The 26,293-nt window shown below is 46.3% G+C and overlaps 1 protein-coding gene across 1 annotated transcript in view; it reads right to left on the bottom strand.

Moving 5' to 3' along the window:
• Positions 1-492: 492 nt before the first annotated feature.
• The window catches only part of CCDC38 (coiled-coil domain containing 38), a 52,301-nt gene continuing 26,500 nt past the window's right edge, over positions 493-26,293 (bottom strand). Inside the window, exons 11-13 of the mRNA XM_044277221.1 lie at positions 6,483-6,685; positions 5,905-5,998; positions 493-972 (exon numbers count right to left, since the gene is read on the bottom strand). Coding sequence (XP_044133156.1) covers positions 493-972; positions 5,905-5,998; positions 6,483-6,685 — 777 coding nt within the window. The remainder of the gene's footprint in view (positions 973-5,904; positions 5,999-6,482; positions 6,686-26,293) is intronic.

A 26,293-nucleotide genomic window follows, 5' to 3' on the forward strand; every position in this document is an offset into this window, starting at 1 on the left:
GTCTGTGTAGAGCTTGACGGTTTAAAAAGGGTCTGGTAGGGCTGGCATCTTCCGGGCAGCTGACAGTATGGCCTCTTTAACATGAAGGAAGTGCACTCTAGCTAGTGTGTCCCTGGGGATTGTTTCTGCCAGATGAGTGGGTCTAGGGACCCTGTGTGCTCGGTCTATAATCACGTCTTGAGCTGATAAAGTGGGTAATAAAGACCGGAATGCTCACGGAGGGACTGTTTTTGGGATGCCCCTCAGCTTTATATTATTGCGCCGGGTGAGGTCTTCCAAGTCAGCAAGTTTAGATTTCACTCGTTCCAGCTCAACCGCTATGTCATTATGGGCGTCGGTTATTGTATTTGGAGACTGCGCAAATTCCCCCCTTTTCGTTTCAATGTGTAACACTAGCATCAAGAGCTTGCACAGAGGCTGATATGGGCGTCAGCAAAGTAGTAACGATGGAGGGATGATTTCAATGCAATTAACATGCGTTTAAGAGCTTGTTCAGACACTGGAGAGTGGGACGCAGCTAGTGCGTCCATCTTCCTCCGATGCATCCATCATATGGGTATTTGCCCCTTCATCTGAGGAGGAAGCTTCCTCTGTCTCAGGTGGGCTATGAGGATGTTCACAATGTCCCTTGCCCTGTTCCATGCCATGCAGGTCGGGCCTTGGTGGTGAAGGCGCTTCAGACCTGGTGTCATGGCGCATTCCCCGCTCTCCTTCATGCGTTATTATGTCTGCAATCTTTGTTTGCAAAGGGGGAGCTGGTAAGACCCGGTGCTCTGACCTATATGGTGTCGCACTCACCGGTGATGTCTGTGAGGTGGGTGAAGGGTGGCTCTCTGGGTCTGGTGGAGTCGACGAATAGTGGAGTGAGGAGGACGCTGTGCCGTCATCTTTGCCGCGCTCTGGCTCGAAGAATTGCTTCAAGTCCGACTGGCATTCTGGGGTTTTTCCCCATCTCAGGTTTCGGCAGGTCAGCTGTTACAGTACAGCAGCTGTAAACCCTGATTAGAGAGGATAGGCGCTGGGCTGATGGCTGGGTGTGGGAGCGCAGGGATTATGCGTCCATCTTCCTCCGATGCCTGGCCATGCCCCTTCCCCCCCAGATAGCCCTTTTCAGCAGACTCCTGGCACTTCATTAATAAACTTCTAGAAGAAATAATAGAGGAATTGCACAACAGTTACAGTCCCTGTTTTACCCTATATCAATAAAACATCCAGGGGTTTGAATAAAGTGGTCTGTGTCTAGAGAGGGTTGACAATATAAGGTGTATTGTATTCAAGTAAAGAAATACTGATATTCTTCCTGTTTCTTTGCTGCCAGATTCTCAGCAACCATTTTTTTCTGCCGCCTTGATTGCAGTGGAGGCTCAGAACGTTTCATAAGTTTCCTCCCTTCCTGAAGAACATTATGGTGATATATTAACACACTAAAAGAATTAGCATTTGACAAATATTTTATTTATTTATATAAATAGCAAACATTTTACAAGCCTAAAGAGGTTGTCTGGTTTCCGATATTGATGCCCTATCCTCAAGGTATGCCCAGGGCCGGCGCAACCATATAGGCGAACTAGGTGTTCGCCTAGGGCGCCGGCCTGCTGGGGGCGCCCTGGTGGGCTCCCCCTGACTGGGGCTGCAGCCCTGGGCGACAGGGAGAGCGGCTCTTGAGCCACCCCCAGCGCCGTTACAGGGGGGCCAGGAGGTGGAGGTAGGTGCCTGCTCTGCCAGTAAATTACCAGAGGAGAGGAGGTGGGCAGCAAGGGAGGCTGTTCTAGCAGCTTCCCACTCCTCCCTCGTGCGCCCTCTGTGATGCCGGAATATGACGTCATTCCGGTCCCGGCATACTAAACGGCGCGCTGGAGGACTGAGGAGCTGCACCACACTGGACCCCAGGGAGGTGAGTGTTTAAGTGTTTGACTGAGTGAGTGTCTGCCTGTGTATTTATGTCAGTGAGTGAGTGTATGTATGTCTGTCTTTCTGTCAGTAAATGTATGTGTGTCTGTCATTGAGTGTCTGTGTGTGTGTATGTCAGTGAGTGTCTGTGTGTTTGTTAGTGTGTATGTTTGTCAGTGAGTATATGTGTGTGTTTGTCTGCCAGTGAGTTTCTGTGTGTGTGTGTTTCAGTGGGTAGGTGTGTCTGTCTGTCAGTGAGTGTATGTCTGTCAGTGAGTGTGTGTCTGTCTGTCAGTGAGTGTATGACACTCACGTCATTCAGTGAGTGTCTGAGTGCGTGTCTGTCTGTCAGTGTGTGTGTGTGTGTCTGTCAGTGAGTGAGTCACATGAGGGGGGCGGCAAAATGGATCTTTGCCTAGGGCGGCAAAAATCCTTGCACCGGCCCTGGAAATGCCACCAATATCAGATCGGTGGGGGGCCATCTCCTGGCACTCCCACCTCTCAGCTTTTTGAAGAGAACGCAGCGGTTCCGGGAGTAGGAAACCGGACAACTCCTTTAGGCTGGTTAAAGGGGTTGTCTCATCTCAGACAATATTGCTAGGATATGCCCCCATTTTCTGAAAAGGTGCAGTTATAGAGGAAGTGTACGCCAGCCTGTAGCTGGCGTAGACTTCCATTTCTGGCGCACAACAGGGCAGAGGTGCGCCTGATTTATTATCAGGCGCATCTCATGCCATCACAGGGAGATCAAGACTGGCGGATGGATCCACCAGCCTTGATATAACTTCCCCACTGTGTGAATAAGGCATTACTTAGATGTTGCGCTGGCGTAAGATGCGCTAAATTTAAGAGGCACCAGTTTTGTTACATCTCACCCTAAATACCACAACAAATTTTGACCTTAATTGCTATTTTTTTTTCATCCCCCAAAATTCTGAGGACCATAATGTTTTTATTATTTTTTCACAAATGTAGCCGATTAGGGACCTGTTGGCAAAATGAGTTTTATTTTTTAGTGCCAACATTTTGGGACAGATATATTGGAAATAATGTCTTTTTTTTCCATAGATGGAGCTGTGTGAGGGCTTTTTTCTTTTTTCCACAATGCATTTTTCATTGGTACCATTTTGGGATACATATGACATACTGATCACTTTTTATTCTGTATTTTTAGGAGATGATGAACAAAAAACCCCAGCAATTCTGACATAGTTTTTTTTAGATTGCATGGTTAGACCCCAGCTGCAATAGCAACCCATCAGCTCCCTGTGATTGTTACCCCATTACTCTCCCCTCCCACGACAGCGAGTAAGCCACCTCCCTTAGTTAGATGCCATGGTCACTGATGATCATGAGATCTAAGGGGTTAAACAGTCAGTATTGGTAAAAAGGAAGACATTTTCAAATCTGCAGTTATCCACAGAAATGTCGCAAATTTTCACTACAGATTTAATTTATTGCCATACAATGAGTGAAATCTATCCACACAAAAATCCACAATAAAAACCTGCATATAAGCGAAGTGGATTTCATTTCAGATTTGGTTTGGATGTCCATGTCAAGAAAATGCTTAAAGGAAACCTGTCACCTGGATTTTGTGTATAGAAGCTACGGACATGGGTTGCTAGATGGCCGCTAGCATATCCACAATACCCAGTCCCCATAGCTCTGTGTGCTTTTATTGTGTAAAAAAAATGATTTGATACATATGCAAATTAACCTGAGATGAGTCCTGTCCCTGACTTAGGCTACTTTCACACTAGCGTTCGGTATTCCGTTCGTGAGCTCCGTTTGAAGGAGCTCACGAGCGGACCCGAACGCAGCCGTCCAGCCCTGATGCAGTCTGAATGGAGGCGGATCCGCTCAGACTGCATCAGTCTGGCGGCGTTCAGCCTCCGCTCCGCTCGCCTCCGCACGGACAGGCGGACAGCTGAACGCTGCTTGCAGCGTTCGGGTGTCCGCCTGGCCGTGCGGAGGCGTGCGGATCCGTACGGATCCGTCCAGACTTTCAATGTAAGTCAATGGGGACGGATCCGTTTGAAGATGCCACAATGTGGCTCAATCTTCAAGCGGATCCGTCCCCCATTGACTTTACATTGAAAGTCTGGACGGATCCGTACTAGGCTATTTTCACACTTAGCTTTTTTTTGCTAAAATAATGCAGACGGATCCGTACTGAACGGAGCCTCCGTCTGCATTATTATGGGCGGATCCGTTCTGAACGGATCCGCCCGAACGCTAGTGTGAAAGTAGCCTTATCTCACATACAGGACTCATCTCAGGTAAATTTGCATATGTATCAAATCTTTTTTTTTGGGCAAAAATAAAAACACACAGAGCTATGGGGACTGGGTATTGCGGATGTATTTTTTTACACAATAAAAGCACACAGAGCTATGGGGACTGGATATTGCGGATGTGCTAGCGGCCATCTAGCAACCCATGTCCTCAGCTCTATACACAAAATCCTGGTGACAGGTTCCCTTTAAGGCCTCATTTTCACGGATGTGTGCTATCTGCATTTTCCACATGATTTTAATGTGTTCACACAGTGGTTTTTACTGAACATGGGCCAGTGGAAAAAATCGCAGAGACATGCACTACTTTACATTGGTCCATGATGTGGACCAAACACACCCATTAAAGTCTATGAGTCTGTAAAAAAACACTGACACAACACGGATGGCATCTGTGTTATGTCAGTGGTGTTTCACAGACTATTGGCAGGAAATGGTTTGAAAATGGATTTTTCAGCCTAGCAGTGCACGTGGAATACGCATGACATATGGCAAGGGGACAAAACATGGATCCTTCACAGATGTCAAACAGACATGGGAATGTGAACGAGGCCTAAAAGTGTTATCCCACGAATGTGATTCCTTTATTTCGGTGGTCAGCAGCTCATCAAGCCCCTGAATCTCCCAGGATCAATTCCAATTAGTTGTTAACCCCTTCCTCCTCTGCATACAAAATAGCCCCATACATCCTCTCTCAGAAACACATACTGTATGGTAAGTAGTGTCCCCACCATTTCCTTCTCCACTGTCGAGAGAGAGGGTTATATATTTTTATGACTTTTAAAGTAGGGATGAATGAAGGGTGTCTGGACCACCTGCTTCTCTTTGAGATCACCATGTCTGCACTGAGGGCTCGCAGGACGCAGAGAAGCTTCCCATTGATTTAAAAGTAAATCTGTGCTGTAGTTCATATGGTACAAATTTGAAATCTGCATCATGGGAAAAAGAAAGACAGTTCTTAACTAAGTCGGTATGCAGATCTGAAGCCTGTGCAGCTAAAAATCTGTGGCAGAAATGTAAGGGCCAGCCTCGGATTTCTGACGCAGATTTAACGGTAAATACATGTCAGATTTTTCAGGCATGTATTTCCCTTAGGCTGGGTTGAGACCTGAGCGTTTTACAGCGCGTTCCTACGCGCTGTAAAACGCACAACAGGCAAGAACCAATGATTCCCTATGGGAATGGTTCTCACCTGGGCGTTTTACAGTGCGTACAATCGCGCTGTAAAACGCCCGACGCTCAAACAAGTTCTTGAGCTTTTTTTTGGGCGTTTGTCGCGCGTTCCCGCACATAGATATTCGGGAACGCGCGACAATGTGTGCACGCCTGTCTCTGTATGCGCGATTGTAAACGCCCGTACAATCGCGCATACAGAGCGCTCGTTTCAGAACGCTCAGGTCTGAACCCAGCGTAAATGTAAGTTCACAGTAATTTTTTTCAAGAATTTCACTTGCAGAATCCACAGAGAAATTCTGCAACAAAGTACAATGTTAGCAAATGGGTTTTATCAAACCTCATTCACTCAGCGTAAAATAAAAAATGCAGCGGTTTTCACCACAGATTTCATTGCAGTTCAAGTGTTCATAATGTGTTTTTATTTTTGCCGAATTTGGTGTGGATTTTCATGGAGATTTAGCTCATGAAAACGGTTTTCTGGACAGCTCCTTGACAATTGTGCACAGTCTGCTGTTGTGGGATAGTGTTATTATAAACTTACAGTTCTGCAAGGAGATGCGGTTGCTCTTTCCAGGGCTCGCATCATACGCTTTTCTTGTTTTACCAATTCATCCTTTAACTTTTCTTGATGGATTCTGTAACATATTAGCAGTGTTTTATTTAATTAAATCTAAACAAAATTTAAGGGATTGTCCAGCCTAGGTACCGACAACCCCAATGACCAGGAACTGAGCGATGGCATGGGCATGGCAGGACTATGGACAGGTGAGTGAGGTTTTCATGGAGCATTTTAGGACCATTAGGATTGTCAGCTCCTCGGCAGAACAACCTGTTTAAGTAGTGAAACGGTTGGTTCATCACTTTTTTTTTTCATCCGTTGGGTATTTTACAGATTTTCTTTCTATATATTTATAGACCGGTTTTAAACATTTGGATGTAAATATTTTCATCTGACAGCAACTAGAACACATGCATGCTTGGCTGAGCATGCATGTATATGGGGGTCTCAGGAGAGTCGGGGCTGTCTGGTGAGTGAGTGTTCTGCTAACAACTGTCTAAAAAGTATGGGCAGCTTAAGGTGAGAAATGTTCAAGGAATGGTCACGATTACTATATTTACCTCATCCTCCTTTCCCTTTGCTTTGCTTTTTGTGCAGCTGCAACCATTTCCTTTGGAAGTGACTCTAATGCGTCTTGCAATTCTCCAAGTCGATTCTCAATGCTTGATAACATTTGCACGGTGTCTATTGCTGCCCGGACCTCACCTATACAACTTGAGTATACATCTGTAATTTTTTTCTTCAGTGTAGCTAAAATGTTATCCTGTGGTAAGAAATATATGCAATACTTAGAAAGCTAAATCTCACAACTTTTATTATTTATTAGGCCTCATTCACACGGTCGTATGGTGTCTGCAAAAATGCAGATCTGTTTTTTTTGCGGACAGTTTAGCATGTCCATAAAAAAAACGGATAGCATTCAGTATTTTTGCGGACCCATAGACTTCAATGGGGCCCATGTCCTGATTTTCACGGACAAGTATAGGACATATTTCATTTGTTTTGCGGAACTGTGGAATAGAAAAGGGCCCCATAGAAGTCAATGGGTCAGCATCTAATCCGCAAAAAAACGGATCCGCATTTTTGCGGATAGCATACGGCCGTCTGAATGAGCCCTTAGGCAACTCACAACTTGTATTATTTACAAATGGTCCATAAGACCAATAACGCCTATGTTCCATGTGCTACTTTCTGCTTGTTAAAATGTAACATTTATCAAATCCATATTATAAGTATCTACTGACTAGCGATATGCCACCAGTGTGAATGACGTCAGCATCAGAGGGTTTAAGAAGCCGTTCCCGCCCCTTTTAAACATACTCTTTCCAAATCCCCTGAGGACGCCAGATCAGCTGGCGAAACGTCGGGGAGCAGTGTTTAAGTTATTATTTTTAGACAGTAGTTGCACATAGATATGTGAGAAACTGCTCATAAGATACAGTCTCTAAGAAACGGCTTATAAGAAAATGAACATAGGGCAGGGATAGAATATGAGTGAACCTACATTAGCGTGCTGGAAAGGCTCACTATATCCCTTAGCTAGTTAATTCACACTGTGACGCAAACAGTGGCTGATAGTAGATACAAAGAAACTATGTGACACAGCTGGTACTTTTAAATATTTTTTATTTAGTCAGTAGATACTTAGAAAGCTAACTCTTTTTTTAAAAGGGTTTTCTGACACTTTCTAGCTGCTGACCTATCCTCTGGATGGGTGGGCCCAGTATATTGGATTTATATGCTGTGATTTTAGTTGTAAAATATGCTTGATAAAGGCTATTCGTAGCCGAAACGTTGCTGCAATTTTTATGCCCTGTTGTGAGGTGTCTATTTGAATAAAGAAGATTTTGTGGATATGCTGCTGTGGCTCCCTACTTCCTCCATATGCCTTTGGATCGCGTTGGATCTGTGATCCCTTGCCCAGCTACTGCATGACCACCATTTTTGCTCTCTACAAGCCGCTTGTTGTGCTGCTCTTGAACTAACCTATTCTCCTATCCTCTGGATAGGTCATCAGTATCTGATCAGTGTTGGGGGTCCAACACCTGGTACCCCCACCAATCAGCTGTTTGAGAAGGCACAGCCTCCTCACAGCTCACGATCACAGCGCTGTACCTTGTACAGCGGCTCTGCTTTTTATCGCAGTTCAGCCTCATTCACTTGAGCTGAGCTGCGCCGAGGCATGTGACCGATGAACGTGAAGTCAGTGTCCAAGGATAAGCTGAGAGAAGGCTGCAGCGCTCACAGGAGCTTTGTTGCCTTCTGAAAACAGCTGAACGGTGGGGGTCCCAGGTATAGGACTCTCACCTATCAGATACTGATGACCTATCCTCTGGATAGGTCATTAGTTAAAATGTGTTGAAAAACCCCTTCATTTAAAATTTCCCCTTTGCCTAGACCGCCTCCCCAGGACAGGAAACAGAAACCAGAACCGCTTTAAAAGAGGGTCCACTCCCTCTACCCCCAGTTCTGTTTCCTGTCCTAAGGGACAGGTGGGAATCGGAACCTCTAAAGAGCTGAAGAGGAGCTAAGGGAGCCCCGACTAGTTTATAGTATTGGGAGGTTATCCCGGGCGGCTTAAGCCTCCTTTAGGAGCCTGCAAGAGACTGGGCCTCTTTCTCCTACCCCACTCCGTCTCCTTCTTGGTCCAGGAGGGTTTCTGCCTTCCAGGGGCGTCTGCGGCTGTGATCGCATGTCCAGCTGTCTGCACGTGCGTAGGGAGAAGCACTTCTGGGTTGCGGAAGTGGGGGGAGCCGGCATGCGCACCCGGAGAGAAAAGCCTAGCCAGCTCACTGCTATTCTAGGGTGGAAGAAGCTGGCAGTACCTCCATTCTGGCTGATACTGCTGTTTGAGCATGGAGCAGACTCAGCGCACTGAAACCACCAATGATACGCTGGTACCACTGTGGGGTAAGAGGGGTTGTACCCCAATATTTCTGCTGCATGTTACTCATGGGGGTCATCTTCTATGTTTAGGTATCTAAGGAGTCTTCTAGAAAGGTCTCCAGATCTAAGGAAAAGGGTTGTGCTGTGTGTAAAAGGAAGCTACCCTCTGCTTGGGCTAAACCCGTTTTTCAAGCATGTGTGAGCAAGTTAATGGAGGAGGAAGCTCTGTATCTGATTCGCAGCCTCAAGTAGATGATCTGTGAGGAGGTTAATGAATCGGTTAGCGGTCTGCTTAAAAACCGCCCTAGTACCTCTGCAGCTGCATCTAATCCCCCCTCAAGTGACAGTGATGTACTTTCAGGATTGGAGGAAGAGGGAGAATCATCTAATAAGTCCTCTGGTGACGAATCCTCAGGGAAGCCGCCCTTTCATGCTGAGAACATTAACTCCCTAGTCAAAGCAGTAAGAGCTACCATGGGCTTAGATGACCAGAAGCCACCGCAGTCAGTTCAGGAATCTATGTTTGACGGTCTGGGCCCCAAGAGAAGGAAGGTCTTTGACGTGCATAAAAATGTTCAGGCAGTCATTGCTAAAGAGTGTAAAAAAAACTGATAGGAAGTTTTTATATTCCTTCCTCTGTAAAACATAAATATCTTTTTGATGAAGAAGTGTCTGCCTCTTGGGATAGGGCCCCAAAACTTGATGCCCCGGTAGCTAAGATGTCTAAAAAAAAGCTGCGCTTCCTTTTGAGGATATGGGTTATCTTAAAGACCCGATGGACAGAAAGGCAGAAATTTATTTAAAAAAAGAATTGGGAAGCCTTGGCGACGGCCTTTACACCTGCTATTGCCGCCACTTCTGTTGCTAGATCCCTAAAAGTGTGGATGGTGGAGCTGGAGGCTCACATAAAAGGGGGTACCCCTAGGGAGCAGTTAATATCCTCTTTCCCTACTATATATAATGCTCTGGATTTCCTGGCCGGTGCTTCCGCTGACTCATTAAGGTTATCTGCCAGAGCTTCAGCCTTATCTAACTCTGCTTGTATAGCTATTTGGTTGAAAAGCTTGAATGGTAATGCTATTTCTAAAGCTAAGCTTTGCACCATTCAGTGTCGAGGTGAATACTTATTTGGGCCGATCCTTGATGATTTACTAGAACAGGCCTCTGATAGAAAAAAGGGCTTTCCCTCCACCAGTCAGCAGCTCCCTAGGAGAGCCTTTCCTACCCAGGTTTAATAGAGAAGGTTTCAGAGGGAAAGAAAGTGCTAGACAGTTTGCAGCAGCAGCTAAGAAGTCTAAGGGGTTTCTTTTTTTCGGATCAGATTTCTCAAAAAAGCAACCCCAATGACACCAGGCCTCCAGTGGGGGGTCGTCTGTCTCTGTTTTCAGGTCAGTGGCAGAAGATCTCCAACAGCCCGTGGAGAGGGGTTAAGGTTTCAAAGGTTGCCTGTAGAAAAATTTATGATAACAGATTATCGGTAAGACCCACCAAGACAGTCGGCCATTATCTCAGAAGTTTTTTCCCTATTAGAGAAAAAAGTGTTGGTGGAAGTTCCAAGGAAGTTTTGACCCTTTTTCTTGTATAAAACCGAACGGTTCATTTCGAACAATAATAAATGTAAAATGTCTGAATCGTTATCTGGTGTACGAGAAATTTCGGATGGAATCCATCAGGTCGGCGTTGAACAAACTCTTTCCAGACTGTTATATGGCTACAGTAGATCTGAGGGATGCGTATTATCATATCCCTATCCATCCCAGTCACCAGACTTGAGAGTAGCATTTCAGCTAGAGAAGGAGAGCCTACTTGTTCAGTTTCAGGCCCTTCCCTTTGGACTATCTCAGGCCTGAGGGTTTTCAGAAAGATCATTGCAGAGATGGCTCACATGAGGGAGAAGGACATAGTTATTATACCCTATCTAGACGATTTTCGTCTTGTCGCCGGTCAAGTTACATCCTGAGGGAACAAATTGCCTGGTTAAGGGAAGTTCTGGGCAGACTTGGATGGGATATAAACCTTGACAAAGGGCACTTGACAAAGCGCGATAGCAAAGCGGACGTTAGGCCGTTCCCTTGTACCCGGGTAGGTATTATGGATATCCAAATCACAGCTCTCAGCCATATCTGTTGGACTCTGCGGCTCCTGTGAGTTCTTGCAGATGTTCCTAGTTACACGTAGGTTATGGATGCCTGTTGGTACCGCTTTACTTCCATGATTATGGGCGTGTGGTATTACACCATCAAGGTTGCTGAGCTGTACTTAGACCTGTGGTTGGAGGGATCTCTTTCTCACATCCTTGCACTTCTCAATATATGTTTTTAGTATTTATACAATTGTCTTGATGTGTGTTAATCAATAAAGCTTCTTGTTCAGCATATCGTGTGAAGTTGAGTACATTTATAGGAGTTCATGGCATTTTTCCATACGTGATATTTTTGGTTTGAGTTATATATCGGAGTTAACTGTATCTCCCTAAAACTTGCGTTTCTCTTAGCCATTACCTCTGCTAGGAGAGTTAGTGGGATTGCTGCACTTTCCATTGACCAGCCTTACTTGAGGATCTTGGAGGATCGGGTGGTGATTTATCCTGATCCTTTTTTTTACCGAAGGTCTCTTCCCATTTTCACCATTCCCAGGAGATAGTTTTAGGGTACTTTCACACTTGCGTTTTTCTTTTCCGGCATAGAGTTCCGTCACAGGGGCTCTATACCGGAAAATAACTGATCAGGCATATCCCCATGCATTCTGAATGGAGAGTAAGGCTACTTTCACACTAGCGTTGTTTTAATCCGGCGTTCAATTCCGACACTGGAACTGCCCACCGGATCCGGAAAAACGTGTGAAAACGGATTACATTTAAATCCTGATCAGGCTTTCGATCACAATGGAAAAATGCATTGGAAAAAACGGATCCGCCATTTATGGACTTTAACTTTTTTTTCACATTTTTCGGGTTTAACATGCAAAAGCCGGATCCGTTTTGACTGAACACACGGGGCCGGATCCGGCGTTAATGCAAGTCAATGGGAAAAAAGCCTGATCAGGCGTTCAGTCAAAGTGTTCAGGCTTTTTGGCCGGAGGTAAAAATACTGCATGCTACGTTTTTCTGAAAAGCCTGATCAGTCAAAAAGACTGAACAGAAGACATCCTGATGCATCCTGAAGGACTGACTCTCCATTCAGAATGCATTAGGATAAAACTGATCAGTTCTTTTCCGGAGTTGAGCCCCTAGGACGGAACTCAGCGCCGGAAAAGAAAAACGCTAATGTGAAAGTACCCTAATCCGTTCAGTTTGCATCAGGATGTCTTCAGTTCAGTCGTTTTGACTGATCAGGCAAAAGAGAAAACCGCAGCATGCTACGGTTTTATCTCCGGCGAAAAAAACTGAAGACTTGCCTGAATGCCGGATCCGGCATTTTTTTCCATAGGAATGTATTAGTGCCGGATCCGGCATTCAAAATACCGGAATGCCGGATCCGTCCTTCCGGTCTGCGCATGCGCAGACCTTTAAAAATGAAAAAAAAATAAAAAACGGATCCGTTTTGCCTGATGACACCGGAAAAACGGATCCGGTATTGCAATGCATTTTTCTGACTGATCAGGCATTTTTCTGACTGATCAGGATCCTGATCAGTCTGAAAAATGCCTGATCAGTCAGAAAAAATGACATCCGTTTGCATACAGTTTGCCTGATCAGGCAGTCAGTTCAGGCAACGGAACTGCCTGCCGGAATCAAACAACGCAAGTGTGAAAGTACCCTTACCCTCCTTCTGTGCTTCTCCCAAAAATGAGAGGGAATAAGAATTTCATTGTTTAGATGTTAGGAGGTGTATAATTCAATATCTACAGATCACTCAGCCTTGGAGGTCCTCCTCCTGTCTGTTGGTTTTATTCCAAGGTGTGAAGAAGGGCTCTGCTGCTTCTTCTCAGACCATTCCTAGGTGGATTAGACAGGCTATTAACTTAGCGTACTCTTCCAAGTGGGTCGTTCCGCCCAGGGGCGTAGCTAGAAATGACTGTGCCCCATAGCAACATTTTTTTATGGCCCCCCCCCCTCCCAGATCTCCCACCCCCACATACCTCTCAGACCCCCACCCCTTACAGAGCTCCCACCCAAACACCCTTACAGGACCTCCCACCCCAACATCCCCACACCCCTCCTAGACCTCCCACCCCCACCCTAAATCTCCCACCGCCAGTCCCCAGATATAATGGTCCAGACATCAAGTGTCCTGCTCCCCCCTCCTGCCTATATAATGGTCCAGACCTCCAGGTTCATGCGTCCCCCTACTCCCCATATATTATGGTCCAGACCTCCAGGATCCTGCTTCCCCCTACTCCCCATATATAATGGTCCAGACCTCCAGGATCCTGCTTCCCCCTACTCCCAATATATAATGGTCCAGACCTCCAGTGTCCTGTTCCCCCCTATATAATGGTCCAGACCTCCAGGATCCTGCTCCCCCCTTCTCCTTAAATATAATGGTCCAGACCTCCAGGGTCCTGCTCCCCCCCTTCTTAAATATAATGGTCCAGACCTCCAGGGTCTTGATCCCCCTTCTCCTTAAATATAATGGTCCAGACCTCCAGTGTCCTGTTCCCCCCTATATAATGGTCCAGACCAGACCTCCAGGGTCCTGCTCCCCCGTTCTCCTTAAATGTACTGGTCCAGACCTCCAGGGTCCTTCTCCCCCCTCCTCCCCAGATATAATGGTCCAGGACTCCAGAGTAAACTTTACCAGTCCCAGAGTCAGCCAGCCCTCACCTCACAGCCACTTGAACGTCTGTGCGCCCACACCCCAGCAGCACGCAGCTTCGCTGTATGCTCTGCATCCTCCATCTCCGGCCAGTTTGACTGCCGCCCAGACTGGGAGCGGGACCACTCCATCTCCTCATTGCAGGTATGCCTCTCTGCCTCCGGCCGCGCCCTATCACCCACAGCCTGCAGGCCCTGCAGATAGCGCTTTCTCTGTCTGTCCTGGAGGGGCCTGCGACCCTTGTAGCTACGCCACATGAATTAAAAAAACATATAATCCTCAGCCGGCGGCCCGGGCCCCCAGTGGCGTAGGGCCCCATAGCCATTGCTATGGCTGCTATGGTGATCCCTACGCCCATGGTTCCGCCCTCGGGGTTCGGCGCTCACTCTACTAGATCAGTCTCCACTTCTTGGGCAGAGAGGGCCTCCGCTTCTATAGAGCAGATTTGTAGGGCTGCCACCTGGAGTTCCCCACATAAATTTTTCAGACCCTATAGACTTCAGCTGCCTTCTAATTGAGGGCCTTGCTTTTGGCCGTAAGGTGCTCCAAGCTGTTGTCCCGCCCTAGATTATTTTCGCCTAATCTCCAGGGGTGCTGTCATAGGCGAAGGGGAAAAATTAGATTAAACTTAGGGTCCATTCACACATCCGTGGTGTAATTCACCGGGCCACACATGGCCGGCACTAAATAGCGGCTGCGGACAAAAATAGGCCATGCTCTATTTTTTTGCGGAGCTGCTGACCGGAAGTTCGGGGCCGCGCTCCGGAAATGCGGATGCGGAGAGCACATAGTGTGCTCTCCGCATCTATTCTGTCCCCATAGAGCAAGAATGGGTCCGCACAATTGCGGAACGAATGCGGACCACATTTGCGGATGTGTGAATGGAGCCTTACCGGTAATCGGTTTTCTTTGAGCCTATGGCCTCTAGCACACGACCGTATGGCTTTTTCAGTATTTTGCGGTCCGTTTTTCACTGATCCGTTCCTGGTCCGTTTCTTGTTCTGTTTTTCCGTATGGCATATACAGTAATAACAGAAAAAGTTGGGCTGGGCATAAAATTTTCAATAGATGGTTCCGCAAAAACGGAATGGATACAGAAGAAATACGGATGCATTTCCATATGTGTCCCGTTTTTTTTGCGGACCCATTGACTTGAATAGAGCCACGGAACGTGACTTGCGGGCAATAATAGGACATGTTCTATCTTTCAACGAAACGAAAACGTGTGCAAGAGGCCTAATATTTATAATAAAAAATAAAAAAAATATAAAGAAAGGGATGTAGAAATGATTAGATTTAGGCTACATGCAGACAAACGTTGTTTGTTTCCGTGTCCATTCATTTTTTTTGCGGATAGGATGCGGACCCATTCATTTCAATATGTCCGCAAAAAATGCGGACAGCACACTGTGTGCTGTCTGCATCAGTATGTCCGTTCCGTAGCCCCTCAAAAAAAATAGAACAAGTCCTATTCTTTTCCATTTTAGGCATTGTTACAATGGATCCGCAAAAAAAAACAACTGATGGCATACGGATGGCATCAGTGTTTTTGCGAATCCGCAATTTACGGACCGCAAAACAGATACGGTTGTGTGCATGTAGCCTTATGCACACGACAGTTTATTTTCACGGTCCGCAAAAACGGGGTCCGTGGGTCCGTGATCCGTGACCGTTTTTTCGTCCGTGGGTCTTCCTTGATTTTTGGAGGATCCACGGACATGAAAAAAAAGTCGTTTTGGTGTTCGCCTGGCCGTGCGGAGCCAAACGGATCCGTCCTGAATTACAATGCAAGTCAATGGGGACGGATCCGTTTGACGTTGACACAATATGGTGCAATTGCAAACGCATCCGTCCCCATTGACTTTCAATGTAAAGTCAGGAGTCCCTTTACTTTCACACTTGCGTTCATATAATGCAGACGGTGGCTCCGTTCAGAGCGGATCCGTCTGCATTATATTGTTAAAACATTTCTAAGTGTGAAAGTAGCCTCAGACGGATCCGTCCAGACTTTACATTGAAAGTCAATGGGGGACGGATCCGTTTGAAAATTGAGCCACAGTGTGTCATCTTCAAACGGATCCGTCCCCATTGACTTACATTGTAAGTCTGGACGGATCCGCTTGCCTCCGCACGGCCAGGCGGACACCCGAACATAACTTGAAGCGTCCCCATCACCATGGGAACGCCTCTATGTTAGAATATACTGTCGGATATGAGCTACATCGTGAAACTCATTTCCGACAGTATATTCTAACACAGAGGCGTTCCCATGGTGATGGGGACGCTTCAGGTTAGAATATACTGAAAACCTGTGTACATGACTGCCCCCTGCTGCCTGGCAGTACCCGATCTTAGGGCCGTGATCAGCACAATTAACTCCTCAGGTGCCGCACCTGAAGGGGTTAATTGTACTATCATATCCCCCAGAGATCAGGGCTGCCAGGCAGCAGGGGGCAGACCCCCCCCCCTCCCCAGTTTGAATATCGTTGGTGGCACAGTGTGCGCCCACCATCGGGCCCCCCCTTCCTCCCTCTATTGTTAGAAATCGTTGGTGGCACAGTGTGCGCCCACCATCGCCCCCCCTCTCTCTATAGCAGTAACAACATTGGTGGCAGTGTGCGGCCTCCCATCCCCCCCCCCCATCATTGGTGGCAGCGTAGTTCCGATCGGAGTCCCAGTTTAATCGCTGGGGCTCCGATCGGTAACCATGGCAACCAGGAAGCTACTGCAGTCCTGGTTGCCATGGTTACTTAGCAATAGTACAATTGTAGAAGATTCATACTTACCTGCTTGCTGCTGCGATGTCTGTGACCGGCCGGGAGCTCCTCCTACTGGTAAGTGACAGTTCTTTAGCAATGCGCCGCACAGACCTGTCACTTACCAGTAGGTGGAGCTCCCGGCCGGACACAGACATCGCAGCAGCAAGCAGGTAACTATGAATCTTCTACTATTGTACTATTGCTAAGTAACCATGGCAACCAGGGCTGCAGTAGCGTCCTAGTTGCCATGGTTACCGATCAGAGCCCCAGCGATTAAACTGGGACTCCGATCGGAACCACGCTGCCACCAATGATCGGGGGGGGGGGGAGATGGGAGGACGCACAGTGCCACCAATGTTGTTACTGCTATAGAGAGAGGGGGGCCGATGGTGGGCGCACACTGTGCCACCAACGATTTATTACAATAGAGGGAGGGGGGGCGATGGTGGGCGCACACTGTGCCACCAACGATTTATTACAATAGAGGGAGGGAGGGGGGGCGATGGTGGGCGCACACTGTGCCACCAACGATTTCTAACAATAGAGGGAGGAAGGGGGGGCCCACACTGTGCCACCAACGATATTCAAACTGGGGAGGGGGGGGGGGGGTCTGCCCCCTGCTGCCTGGCAGCCCTGATCTCTTACAGGGGAATATGATAGTACAATTAACCCCTTTAGGTGCCGCACCTGAAGGGGTTAATTGTGCTATCATATCCCCCTGTAAGAGATCGGGTGCTGCCAGGCAGCAGGGGGCAGTCTTGTACAAAGTTTGTAGTGTATTCTAACTAGAAGCGTCCCCATCACCATGGGAACGCTTCTGTGTTAGAATATACTGTCGGATATGAGTTTTCACGAAGTGAAAACTTAGATTAGAAAAAGCTTTTATGCAGACGGATCTTCGGATCCGTCTGTATGAAAGCAACCTACGGCCACGGTTCACGGACACGGATGCCAATCTTGTGTGCATCCGTGTTCTTTCACGGACCCATTGACTTGAATGGGGCCGTGAACCGTTGTCCGTCAAAAAAATAGGACAGGTCATATTTTTTTGACGGACAGGATACACGGATCACGGCCTCGGCTGCAAAACGGTGCATTTTCCGATTTTTCCACGGACCCATTGAAAGTCAATGGGTCCGCGAAAAAAAACGGAAAGCGGCACAATGGCCACGGATGCACACAACGGCTTTTTCAGTGTTTTGCGGTCCGTTTTTCATGGATCCGTTGTTCCGTTTTTTGTTTCCGTTGTGTTTCCGTTTCTGTTCCGTTTTTCCGTATGGCATATACAGTATACAGTAATTACATAGATAAAATTGGGCTGGGCATAACATTTTCAATAGATGGTTCAGGAAAAAACGGAACGGAAACGGAAGACATACGGATGCATTTCCGTATGTGTTCCGTTTTTTTTGCGGATCCATTGACTTGAATGGAGCCACGGACTGTGATTTGCGGGCAATAATAGGACATGTTCTATGTTAAAACGGAACGGAAATACGGAAACGGAATGCATACGGAGTACATTCAGTTTTTTTGAAATGAATGAATGGTTCCGTATACGGACCGTATACGGAACGCAAAAAACGGCCAGTAAACGGGGGAAAAAAAACGGCCGTGTGCAATAGGCCTTAGTTCTTGGAAAAGGACTGGGGTAGAGGGGGTGGACCCTCTTTTAACCACTTAAGGACCACAGGTTTATACCCCCCTAAAGACCAGGCCCTTTTTTACAAATCGGCACTCCACAACTTTAGCGGTTTATTGCTCGGTCATGCAACTTACCACCCAAATGAATTTTACCTCCTTTTCTTCGCACTAATAGAGCTTTCATTTGGTGGTATTTCATTGCTGCTGACATTTTTCCTTTTTTTGTTATTAATCGAAATTTACAGATTTTTTTGCAAAAAAATGAAATTTTTCACTTTCAGTTGTAAAATTTTGCAAACAAAACGACATCCATATATAAATTTTTCTCTAAATTTATTGTTCTGACATGTCTTTGATAAAAAAAAAATGTTTGGGTAAAAAAAATTGGTTTGGGTAAAAGTTATAGCGTTTACAAACTATGGTACAAAAATGTGAATTTCCGCTTTTTGAAGCAGCTCTGACTTTCTGAGCACCTGTCATGTTTCCTGAGGTTCTACAATGGCCAGACAGTAGAAAAACCCCACAAATAACCCCATTTCGGAAAGTAGACACCCTAAGGTATTCGCTGATGGGCATAGTGAGTTCCTAGAATTTTTTATTTTTGGTCACAAGTTAGCGGAAAATTATGATTTTTTTCTTTTTTTTTTTTTCTTACAAAGTCTCATATTCCACTAACTTGTGACAAAAAATAAAAACTTCCATGAACTCACTATGCCCATCCCGAAATACCTGGGGGTGTCTTTTTTCCAAAATGGGGTCACTTGTGGGGTAGTTATACTGCCCTGGCATTTTAGGGGCCCGAATGCGTGAGAAGTAGTTTGAAATCAAAATCTGTAAAAAATAGCCGGTGAAATCCTAAAGGTGCTCTTTGGAATGTGGGCCCCTTTGCCCACCTAGGCTGCAAAAAACTGTCACACATGTGGTATCGCCGTACTCAGGAGAAGTTGGGCAATGTGTTTTGGGGTGTCTTTTTACATATACCCATGCTGGGTGAGAGAAATATCTCGGCAAAAGACAACTTTTCCCATTTTTTTATACAAAGTTGGCATTTGACCAAGATATTTATCTCACCCAGCATGGGTATATGTAAAATGACACCCCAAAACACATTCCCCAACTGAGTATGGCGATACCACATGTGTGACACTTTTTTGCAGCCTAGATGCGCAAAGGGGCCCACATTCCTTTTAGGAGGGCATTTTTAGACATTTGGATCCCAGACTTCTTTGCACGCTTTAGGGCCCCTAAAATGCCAGGGCAGTATAAATACCCCACATGTGACCCCATTTTGGAAAGAAGACACCCCAAGGTATTCAATGAGGGGCATGGCGAGTTCAAATAATTATTTTTTTTTTGGCACAAGTTAGCGGAAATTTTTTATTTATTTTTTTTCTCACAAAGTCTCCCTTTCCGCTAACTTGGGACAAAAATTTCAATTTTTCCTGGACTCAATAGGCCCCTCAGCGAATACCTTGGGGTGTTTTCTTTCCAAAATGGGGTCATTTGTGGGGTGTTTGTACTGCCCTGGCATTTGAGGGTCTCCGCAGTCATTACATGTATGGCCAGCATTAGGAGTTTCTGCTATTCTCCTTATATTGAGCATACGGGTAATGAGATTTTTTTTTTTCGTTCAGCCTCTGGGCTGAAAGAAAAAATGAACAGCACAGATTTCTTCATTCGCATCGATCAATGTGGATGAAAAAATCTCTGCCAAAAAGAAAAAGGAGGGGAAAGGCGTCTGCCAGGACATAGGAGCTCTGCCCAACATCCATACCCACTTAGCTCGTATGCCCTGGCAAACCAGATTTCTCCATTCACATCAATCGATGTGGATGAATAAATCATTGCCGGGATTTTTTTTTTTTTATATATATATATATATATATACAAAGTGTTTGCCAAAGCATATGAACACCGCCGCCTCCTCAGCTCATATGCCTCGCAAACGTATCTTTTACTGCAGAGGAGAAATCTCGTCTTGCAGCGCCGCATACACCGACTTTTGTGTAATCTGACAGCAGCGCAATGCTTCTGTCAGAATGCACATCAGTGCTGCAGCTGCTTGTTCGCTTGGTCCACCTAAAAGGTAAAAAAAAAAAAAAACAGGCCGCAACGCAATAAATTTATTAATATTAACTTTAGAGAACATTAACTTTTATAAACTTTTGAAACAGAACAATAACTTTTTTGCTTACCGGTGATTTTTAATTTTTTTTGTTTTTTTACCTTTATAGGACAAACCTCTCCTTCCCCATGGGACAATGTGCAAAGCGCAAATCGCCCAGAGATGTGGCGAAGTACATTATGCATTTTGTCCCAGGTGAAAGGAGAAGTTTGTGGCAGCTCTGTGTGAAAGGGCCCTAAGACCCCTGTGTGCCTGTCCTGTAAGATGCAATCCCTACACTAATAGTGTACCTGAGTGTGGAACTTGTGGAAACACTCCCCTATGCATAGGGCAGGCTGGTCAGGACAGTCAGGACAAAAAAAGGTGGTGTCACGCCTTATTCCACCCCTGCTACAGACACAACATCTTTTTCTTGGGGAACATTGAGTTGGGGTACCAGGATAGACAGACGGGAAGTGTCTGCCATGTAGCCGGCTAACTACATCAGGGACTCGGGGCACGGACCCTCCTGGATACAGGAGTTCCGAAATGATCTCTTCCTGGAATTTTAGGAAGGATCCTGTTCTCCCAGCCTTACTGTAGAGAACAAAACTATTATACATCGCTAATTGAATTAAATAAACAGACACCTTCTTATACCAGCGTCTGGTGCGTCGGGAAACTAAATAGGGAGCCAACATCTGGTCATTGAAGTCCACCCCTCCCATGTGAAGGTTATAGTCGTGGACAGAGAGGGGTTTCACAATGACTCCAGTTGCCCGTTCAATTTGGACAGTCGTGTCTGCGTGAATGGTGGACAGAAGGTAAACGTCCCTCTTGTCCCTCCACTTCACTGCGAGCAGTTCTTGGTCACACAAGGCAGCCCTCTCCCCCCGTGCAAGTCGGGTACTAACGAGCCGTTGGGGGAAGCCCCGGCGACTAGGTCGCGCGGTGCCACAGCATTGAATTCCGACTAGATGTAAGTGCCGAAAGAGGGCCACGCTAGAGTAAAAATTGTCCACGTATAAGTGGTACCCCTTGTGGAGTAAGGGTGACACCAAGTCCCAGACAATCTTGCCACTGCTCCCCAGGTAGTCAGGACATCCGACCGGCTCCAGTTTTGAGTCTTTTCCCTCATAGACCCTAAAACGATATGTATAGCCTGTGGCCCTTTCACAGAGCTTATACAGTTTGACCCCATACCGGGCGCGCTTGCTGGGGATGTACTGTTTTATGCCAAGGCACCCGGTAAAATGTACTAGGGACTCGTCTATGCAGATGTTTTGATTAGGGGTATACGCATCTGCAAATCTGGATGACAAATGGTCTATGAGGGGCCGAATTTTATGGAGCCGGTCATAAGCAGGGTGGCCTCTTGGATGACAGGTGCTATTGTCCGTAAAATGCATAAAGCACATGATGGCCTCAAAACGTGCCCTAGACATTGCAGCAGAGAACATGGGCATGAAATGTATTGGGTCTTTAGACCAATATGACCGCAATACATTTTTTTTAGTTAGACCCATGCTGAGGAGAAGGCCCCAAAAAAATTTAAACTCGGAAACGGTGACTGGTTTCCACCGGAAAGGCTGGGCATAGTAGCTTTCCGGATTGGCGGTAATAAACTGTGTGGCGTAGCGGTTGGTTTCTGCCACAACTAGGTCATAGAGATCCGCGGTGAAGAACAGCTCAAAAAACTGAAGGGCCGATCCTAAATGAGCCGTCTCCACACGAACTCCAGAATGGGCGGTGAAAGGGGGCAATACGGGTGCGGCGGAAGCAGGGGATTGCCAATTAGGATTTGCCAGCACCTCTGGGAGACTAAGGGTTCTACGGGCCTGTGAACGCGGTGGCTGCGACAGGGGAGTTATTGCACGTGCCACCGTACCAGCTGGAACTGCCCTTCTGGTGCTCGCCACTTCACCAGGGAATACGGCAGTGCTGGTAGAAGGTCCAGGATGTGCTGCTCTGCTGGTGTATGTCACACCATAAACAAGATCAGCGCTAGCACCACTCTGCTGCAAATGAGGATCATCATGCAGGGTAGGCAGAACTCTTACATGGGATCGGGTACGTCTGGCCATAGCAGAGACCTCTACCTCGTCATCCTCACTAGCAGTTAGAGTGCCACCGCTGTCTACAGGTTCATATTCTGAACCACTGGATTCAGCGGATGTGGCGTCCCCATCACTTTCATCCATCACGGCCAGAATCCTGTAGGCCTCTTCAGCTGAATACCCCTTGTTTGACATTTTGGGTTCACTAAATTTAGGGGGTATTCCTCTGAGACTACCCAGGAAAAAGAGCAAACCTACCTAGTAAAAAGGAGTGCTTGCAAAGTAAAGCTGCGATCGCTAATAAAGATCCAAAAAGCTCAAAAGTGATCTTTATAGCGGCGCAGCGATTTTACTGTGTTTTTGCAGTGATCAGAAAAAAAAAATTCTGTCACTGCGGCGGGGCGGACTGAACGCAAGTGTGCGCACAAGATCAGGCCTGATCGGGCGAACACTGCGTTTTTTGTAGAACCTAAGGTGACCCTAATGTACTTATATAGATCTGATTGCGATCAGTATTGATCACTTACAGATACTATATAGTACTAGTGCTGATTAGCGACAGCGATGACGCTAATCAGCGACTAATCGGTGACAGCGGTGCGGTGGGCGCTAAACTACCTAGCAAGTAGCTAACTACCTGGCAGGGATGAGGGACCCTTACAGGGGGAGTGATCAATGACAGGGGGGTGGACAAGGGGGTGATCAGGGTGATCAGGGAGTCTAATATGGGTGATCAGGTGCTAAATAAGGGGTTAATAAATGACAGGGTAATATCTAATGTGTAGTGTGGTGTTTGGTGCTACTTACTGAGCTGCCTGTGTCCTCTGGTGGTCGATCCAAGCGAAAGGGACCACCAGAGGACCAGGCAGCAGTTATATCAGACGCTATTTTCAAAATAGCGTCTGACATAACCATTTCATTGGACGATTCAAAAATCTACAGCCTGCCAGCCAATGATCGCGGCCGGCAGGCTGCAAATGAACTTGTGCACTACGCGTTCCTGTGAGCGTGCGCTCCTGTGTGCGCGCGTTCACAGGAAATCTCGGCTCACGCGAGATGACGCCAATCGGCGTTAGCGTAGCCTGGGAGCGCCGCAGAGATGACGCCTTTCGGCGTTAGCGTAGCGGTAAGTGGTTAAAGCAGTTCTGGTTCCTGTCTTCCTGTCCTGAAGAGGAGGAGGCAGTCTCTCCAGGGGTGCTGTCATAGGCTAAAAAAAAAAATGATTACCGGCAAGTGTAATCAAATTTTTCTGCAGCACACTCTGAAACCCACAGATTTTTTTCCCATCAAGGAAATTGTGCTTTCTAAACCCCTCTCACATGAATTATACTTTTTGTTCTGCAGCGAAAATCTACACTGCTCATTTCCATGGTTACGACCACCCTGCAATCCAGCAGCGGTGGCTGTGCTTGTGCGCTATAGGAAAAAGCACCAGAGAGGCCGACACTTTTTCCTATAGTCTGCAAGCACAGCCACAGCTGATGGTGGTCTTAACTATGGAAATGAGAGGTCCATAATGTGATGGGAAAATGAATCATGCCAGCGAAGGAAGAAATATGGATAATAAGTAAGTGGCATTAGTAAGTGCCTTGTATTAACATTCTCTACATAATAAATTCCACTAGCTGAAGTGACACAACCCCTTTAACCCCTTAAGGACTGGGCTCATTTTCACCTTGAGGACCAGGCCATTTTTTTGCAAATCTGACCAGTGTCACTTTATGCATTAATAACTCTGGGATGCTTTTACCTATCATACTGATTCCGAGATTATTTTTTCGTGACATATTCTAATTTATGTTAGTGGTAAATTTTCGCCGATACTTACCTCATTTCTTTGTGAAAAATTCCAAAATTTCATGAAAAATTTTGCATTTTTCTAATTTTGAAACTCTCTGCTTGTAAGAAAAATGGACATGCCAAATAAATTATATATTGATTTCGCATATTCAATATGTCTACTTTATGTTGGCATCATAAAGTTGACATGTTTTTACTTTTTGAAGATGCTTCAAAGTTGAGCTGCAATTTGAACATTTTTCATGAAAATTTCCAAATCAGATTTTTTTTTCAGGAACCAGTTCAGTTTTGAAGTGAATTTGAGGGTCTTTATGTTAGAAATCCCTCATAAATGACCCCATTATGAAAACTGCACCCCTCAAAGTATTCAAAATGACATTCAGAAAGTTTGTTAACCCTTTAAGTGTTTAACAGGAATAGCTGCAAAGTGGAGGAGAATATTCAAAATCTCCTTTTTTTACACTAACATTTTTACTGTGGACAAATAAATTAAAATGGGGGAAGGGGATTATAAATTTAGTACTCCATGGAAGTGTGGTACTCCCTGAAGCAACCGTCAATGCAGAGGCCTGGATGATGCAGAGGCCCGGGGCACGTGTCACATTGAGTGGTGGCGTCCTTCCGTATCCCCCTACTATTACACACGCTCTTTTTTTGGGACCGTCCCTTCTTTCCAGTATGGGGGACCACACCTGGAAAGTGTTGGCCAGGAACAATCCGGGCGCCTCCGGTTCCCGAGGTACTCCGGCCTGCTCTTTTCCAGTCAGAAAAGATCAGGACCTTGAGGCAGTCTCCGCCCGGCAGTATGTTATGATAAACAAAAGAGCCCTTGCCCTGCGCGATCTAGCACAGGGCAAGGGAGCGCATCGGAGCATGGGATGCTCCGGTGCTAGCCTCAGGGGGGCTGCCTGGGTGAAAATAAGGGTATGTCCAAGTTCAGCTCTGAAGGAGTTTTCCCACGATACAAACAGCTTTCTTCTATTGGATGTGAGTTAACCAGCACAACTAAGGGTGCCTTCACACATGGCAGATTTTGTTGCAGAAAACCATGTGCTTGCTGCCAAAACGACCCCATTTAGATTAATGGAACTGATTTTCAGTTGCAGAAATTTTTTCAACAAAATCTGCCACATGTGAGGAAACCCTAAGAGTGCTGCCACAAATTCAGGTTTTTGAAAGCCAGGAGTGGATTAAAAAAGGCGATGGCAAAGTGTAGTACTATTCATCTCTGGACCTTATTGACAAAAAGGAATCCATCAAGGATCTGGCCAGCGCAATGGGGATGTTGCCACTACTCCTAGATACTCTGTTCTTCCTCTGGCCATGCCCTCATCATCCAGGCAGGATGATGTCAACATTGCCTGGCCCTGTCAATCAACATGAGGGTGCGGCCAGAGGAGGCAAAACAGAGCCTCTAGGTGTAGTGGCAACACCCCCATCACTCCTAGAGGCTCATTTGCATAAAATAAAAGTTCATTCGAAAACAGTGGCACCTAGAAAAAAGGGACAAAGACTGTTAGCCTCATCTGACATTAGCACATGTGTAAAGTCAGACAGTTTAATAACGATGTTCCTGATGACAGAAGCCCTTGAAACGCATATGTGAACCTATCCTTAATCTTAAATTCTAGGTATAGTCTATGAAATATACACTAAGCAAGTGTAGAAAATAATGTGTCTTTTCTGTAAATGTATTCATGCACACAAGCGTTGCCTGGATACCAGCTGTGTACGTTCACATTTTGTGGAACTGAACGTCCGTGTCATAATAGGACAGACCTATCTTTGTCCGTAATGCACACAAGAATAGGACATGTTCTATATTTTTGCGGATGCCATGGAACGGACATATGGATGCTTTTACAGCCCCATTGAAGGGACAAAAAACATTTGTGTGCATGAGCTCTTAGGGCACGTTCACACGAACGTTTGATCCCGATTGCGGTATTGCGGACCGCATTTGCCGATCCGCAGTACACGGGCACCGTCCCGTGGCGATTCCGCATCACTGATGCGGACCCATACATTGCAACGGGTCCGCAAATCCGGAGATACGGAACGGAGCACTACGGAGTGCTTTCTGTGGTTCCGTTCCATGCTTCCGCACCACAAAAAGACAGAACTTGCTCAAGTGAATGGGTCTGCGATCCCCATGCGCCTGCCCCACTGACAGTGTCCGTGCATTGCGGACCGCAATTTGCGGTCCACAGCACGGACTTCACTAATAGTGACTGAATGTACAGCAGTATACAAAAGCACCACTTGTACGAAAATAGTTTTCAGTGAAGAAATATGAAATATGTCCTATAAGTTTCTTTTATATCTTCAGGCTACATTGATTTGCCTAACAGATTTTAAGCTATA

This window comes from Bufo gargarizans, chromosome 2 (genome assembly GCF_014858855.1).
Source record: "Bufo gargarizans isolate SCDJY-AF-19 chromosome 2, ASM1485885v1, whole genome shotgun sequence".
NCBI classification, from domain to species: Eukaryota; Metazoa; Chordata; class Amphibia; order Anura; family Bufonidae; genus Bufo; species Bufo gargarizans.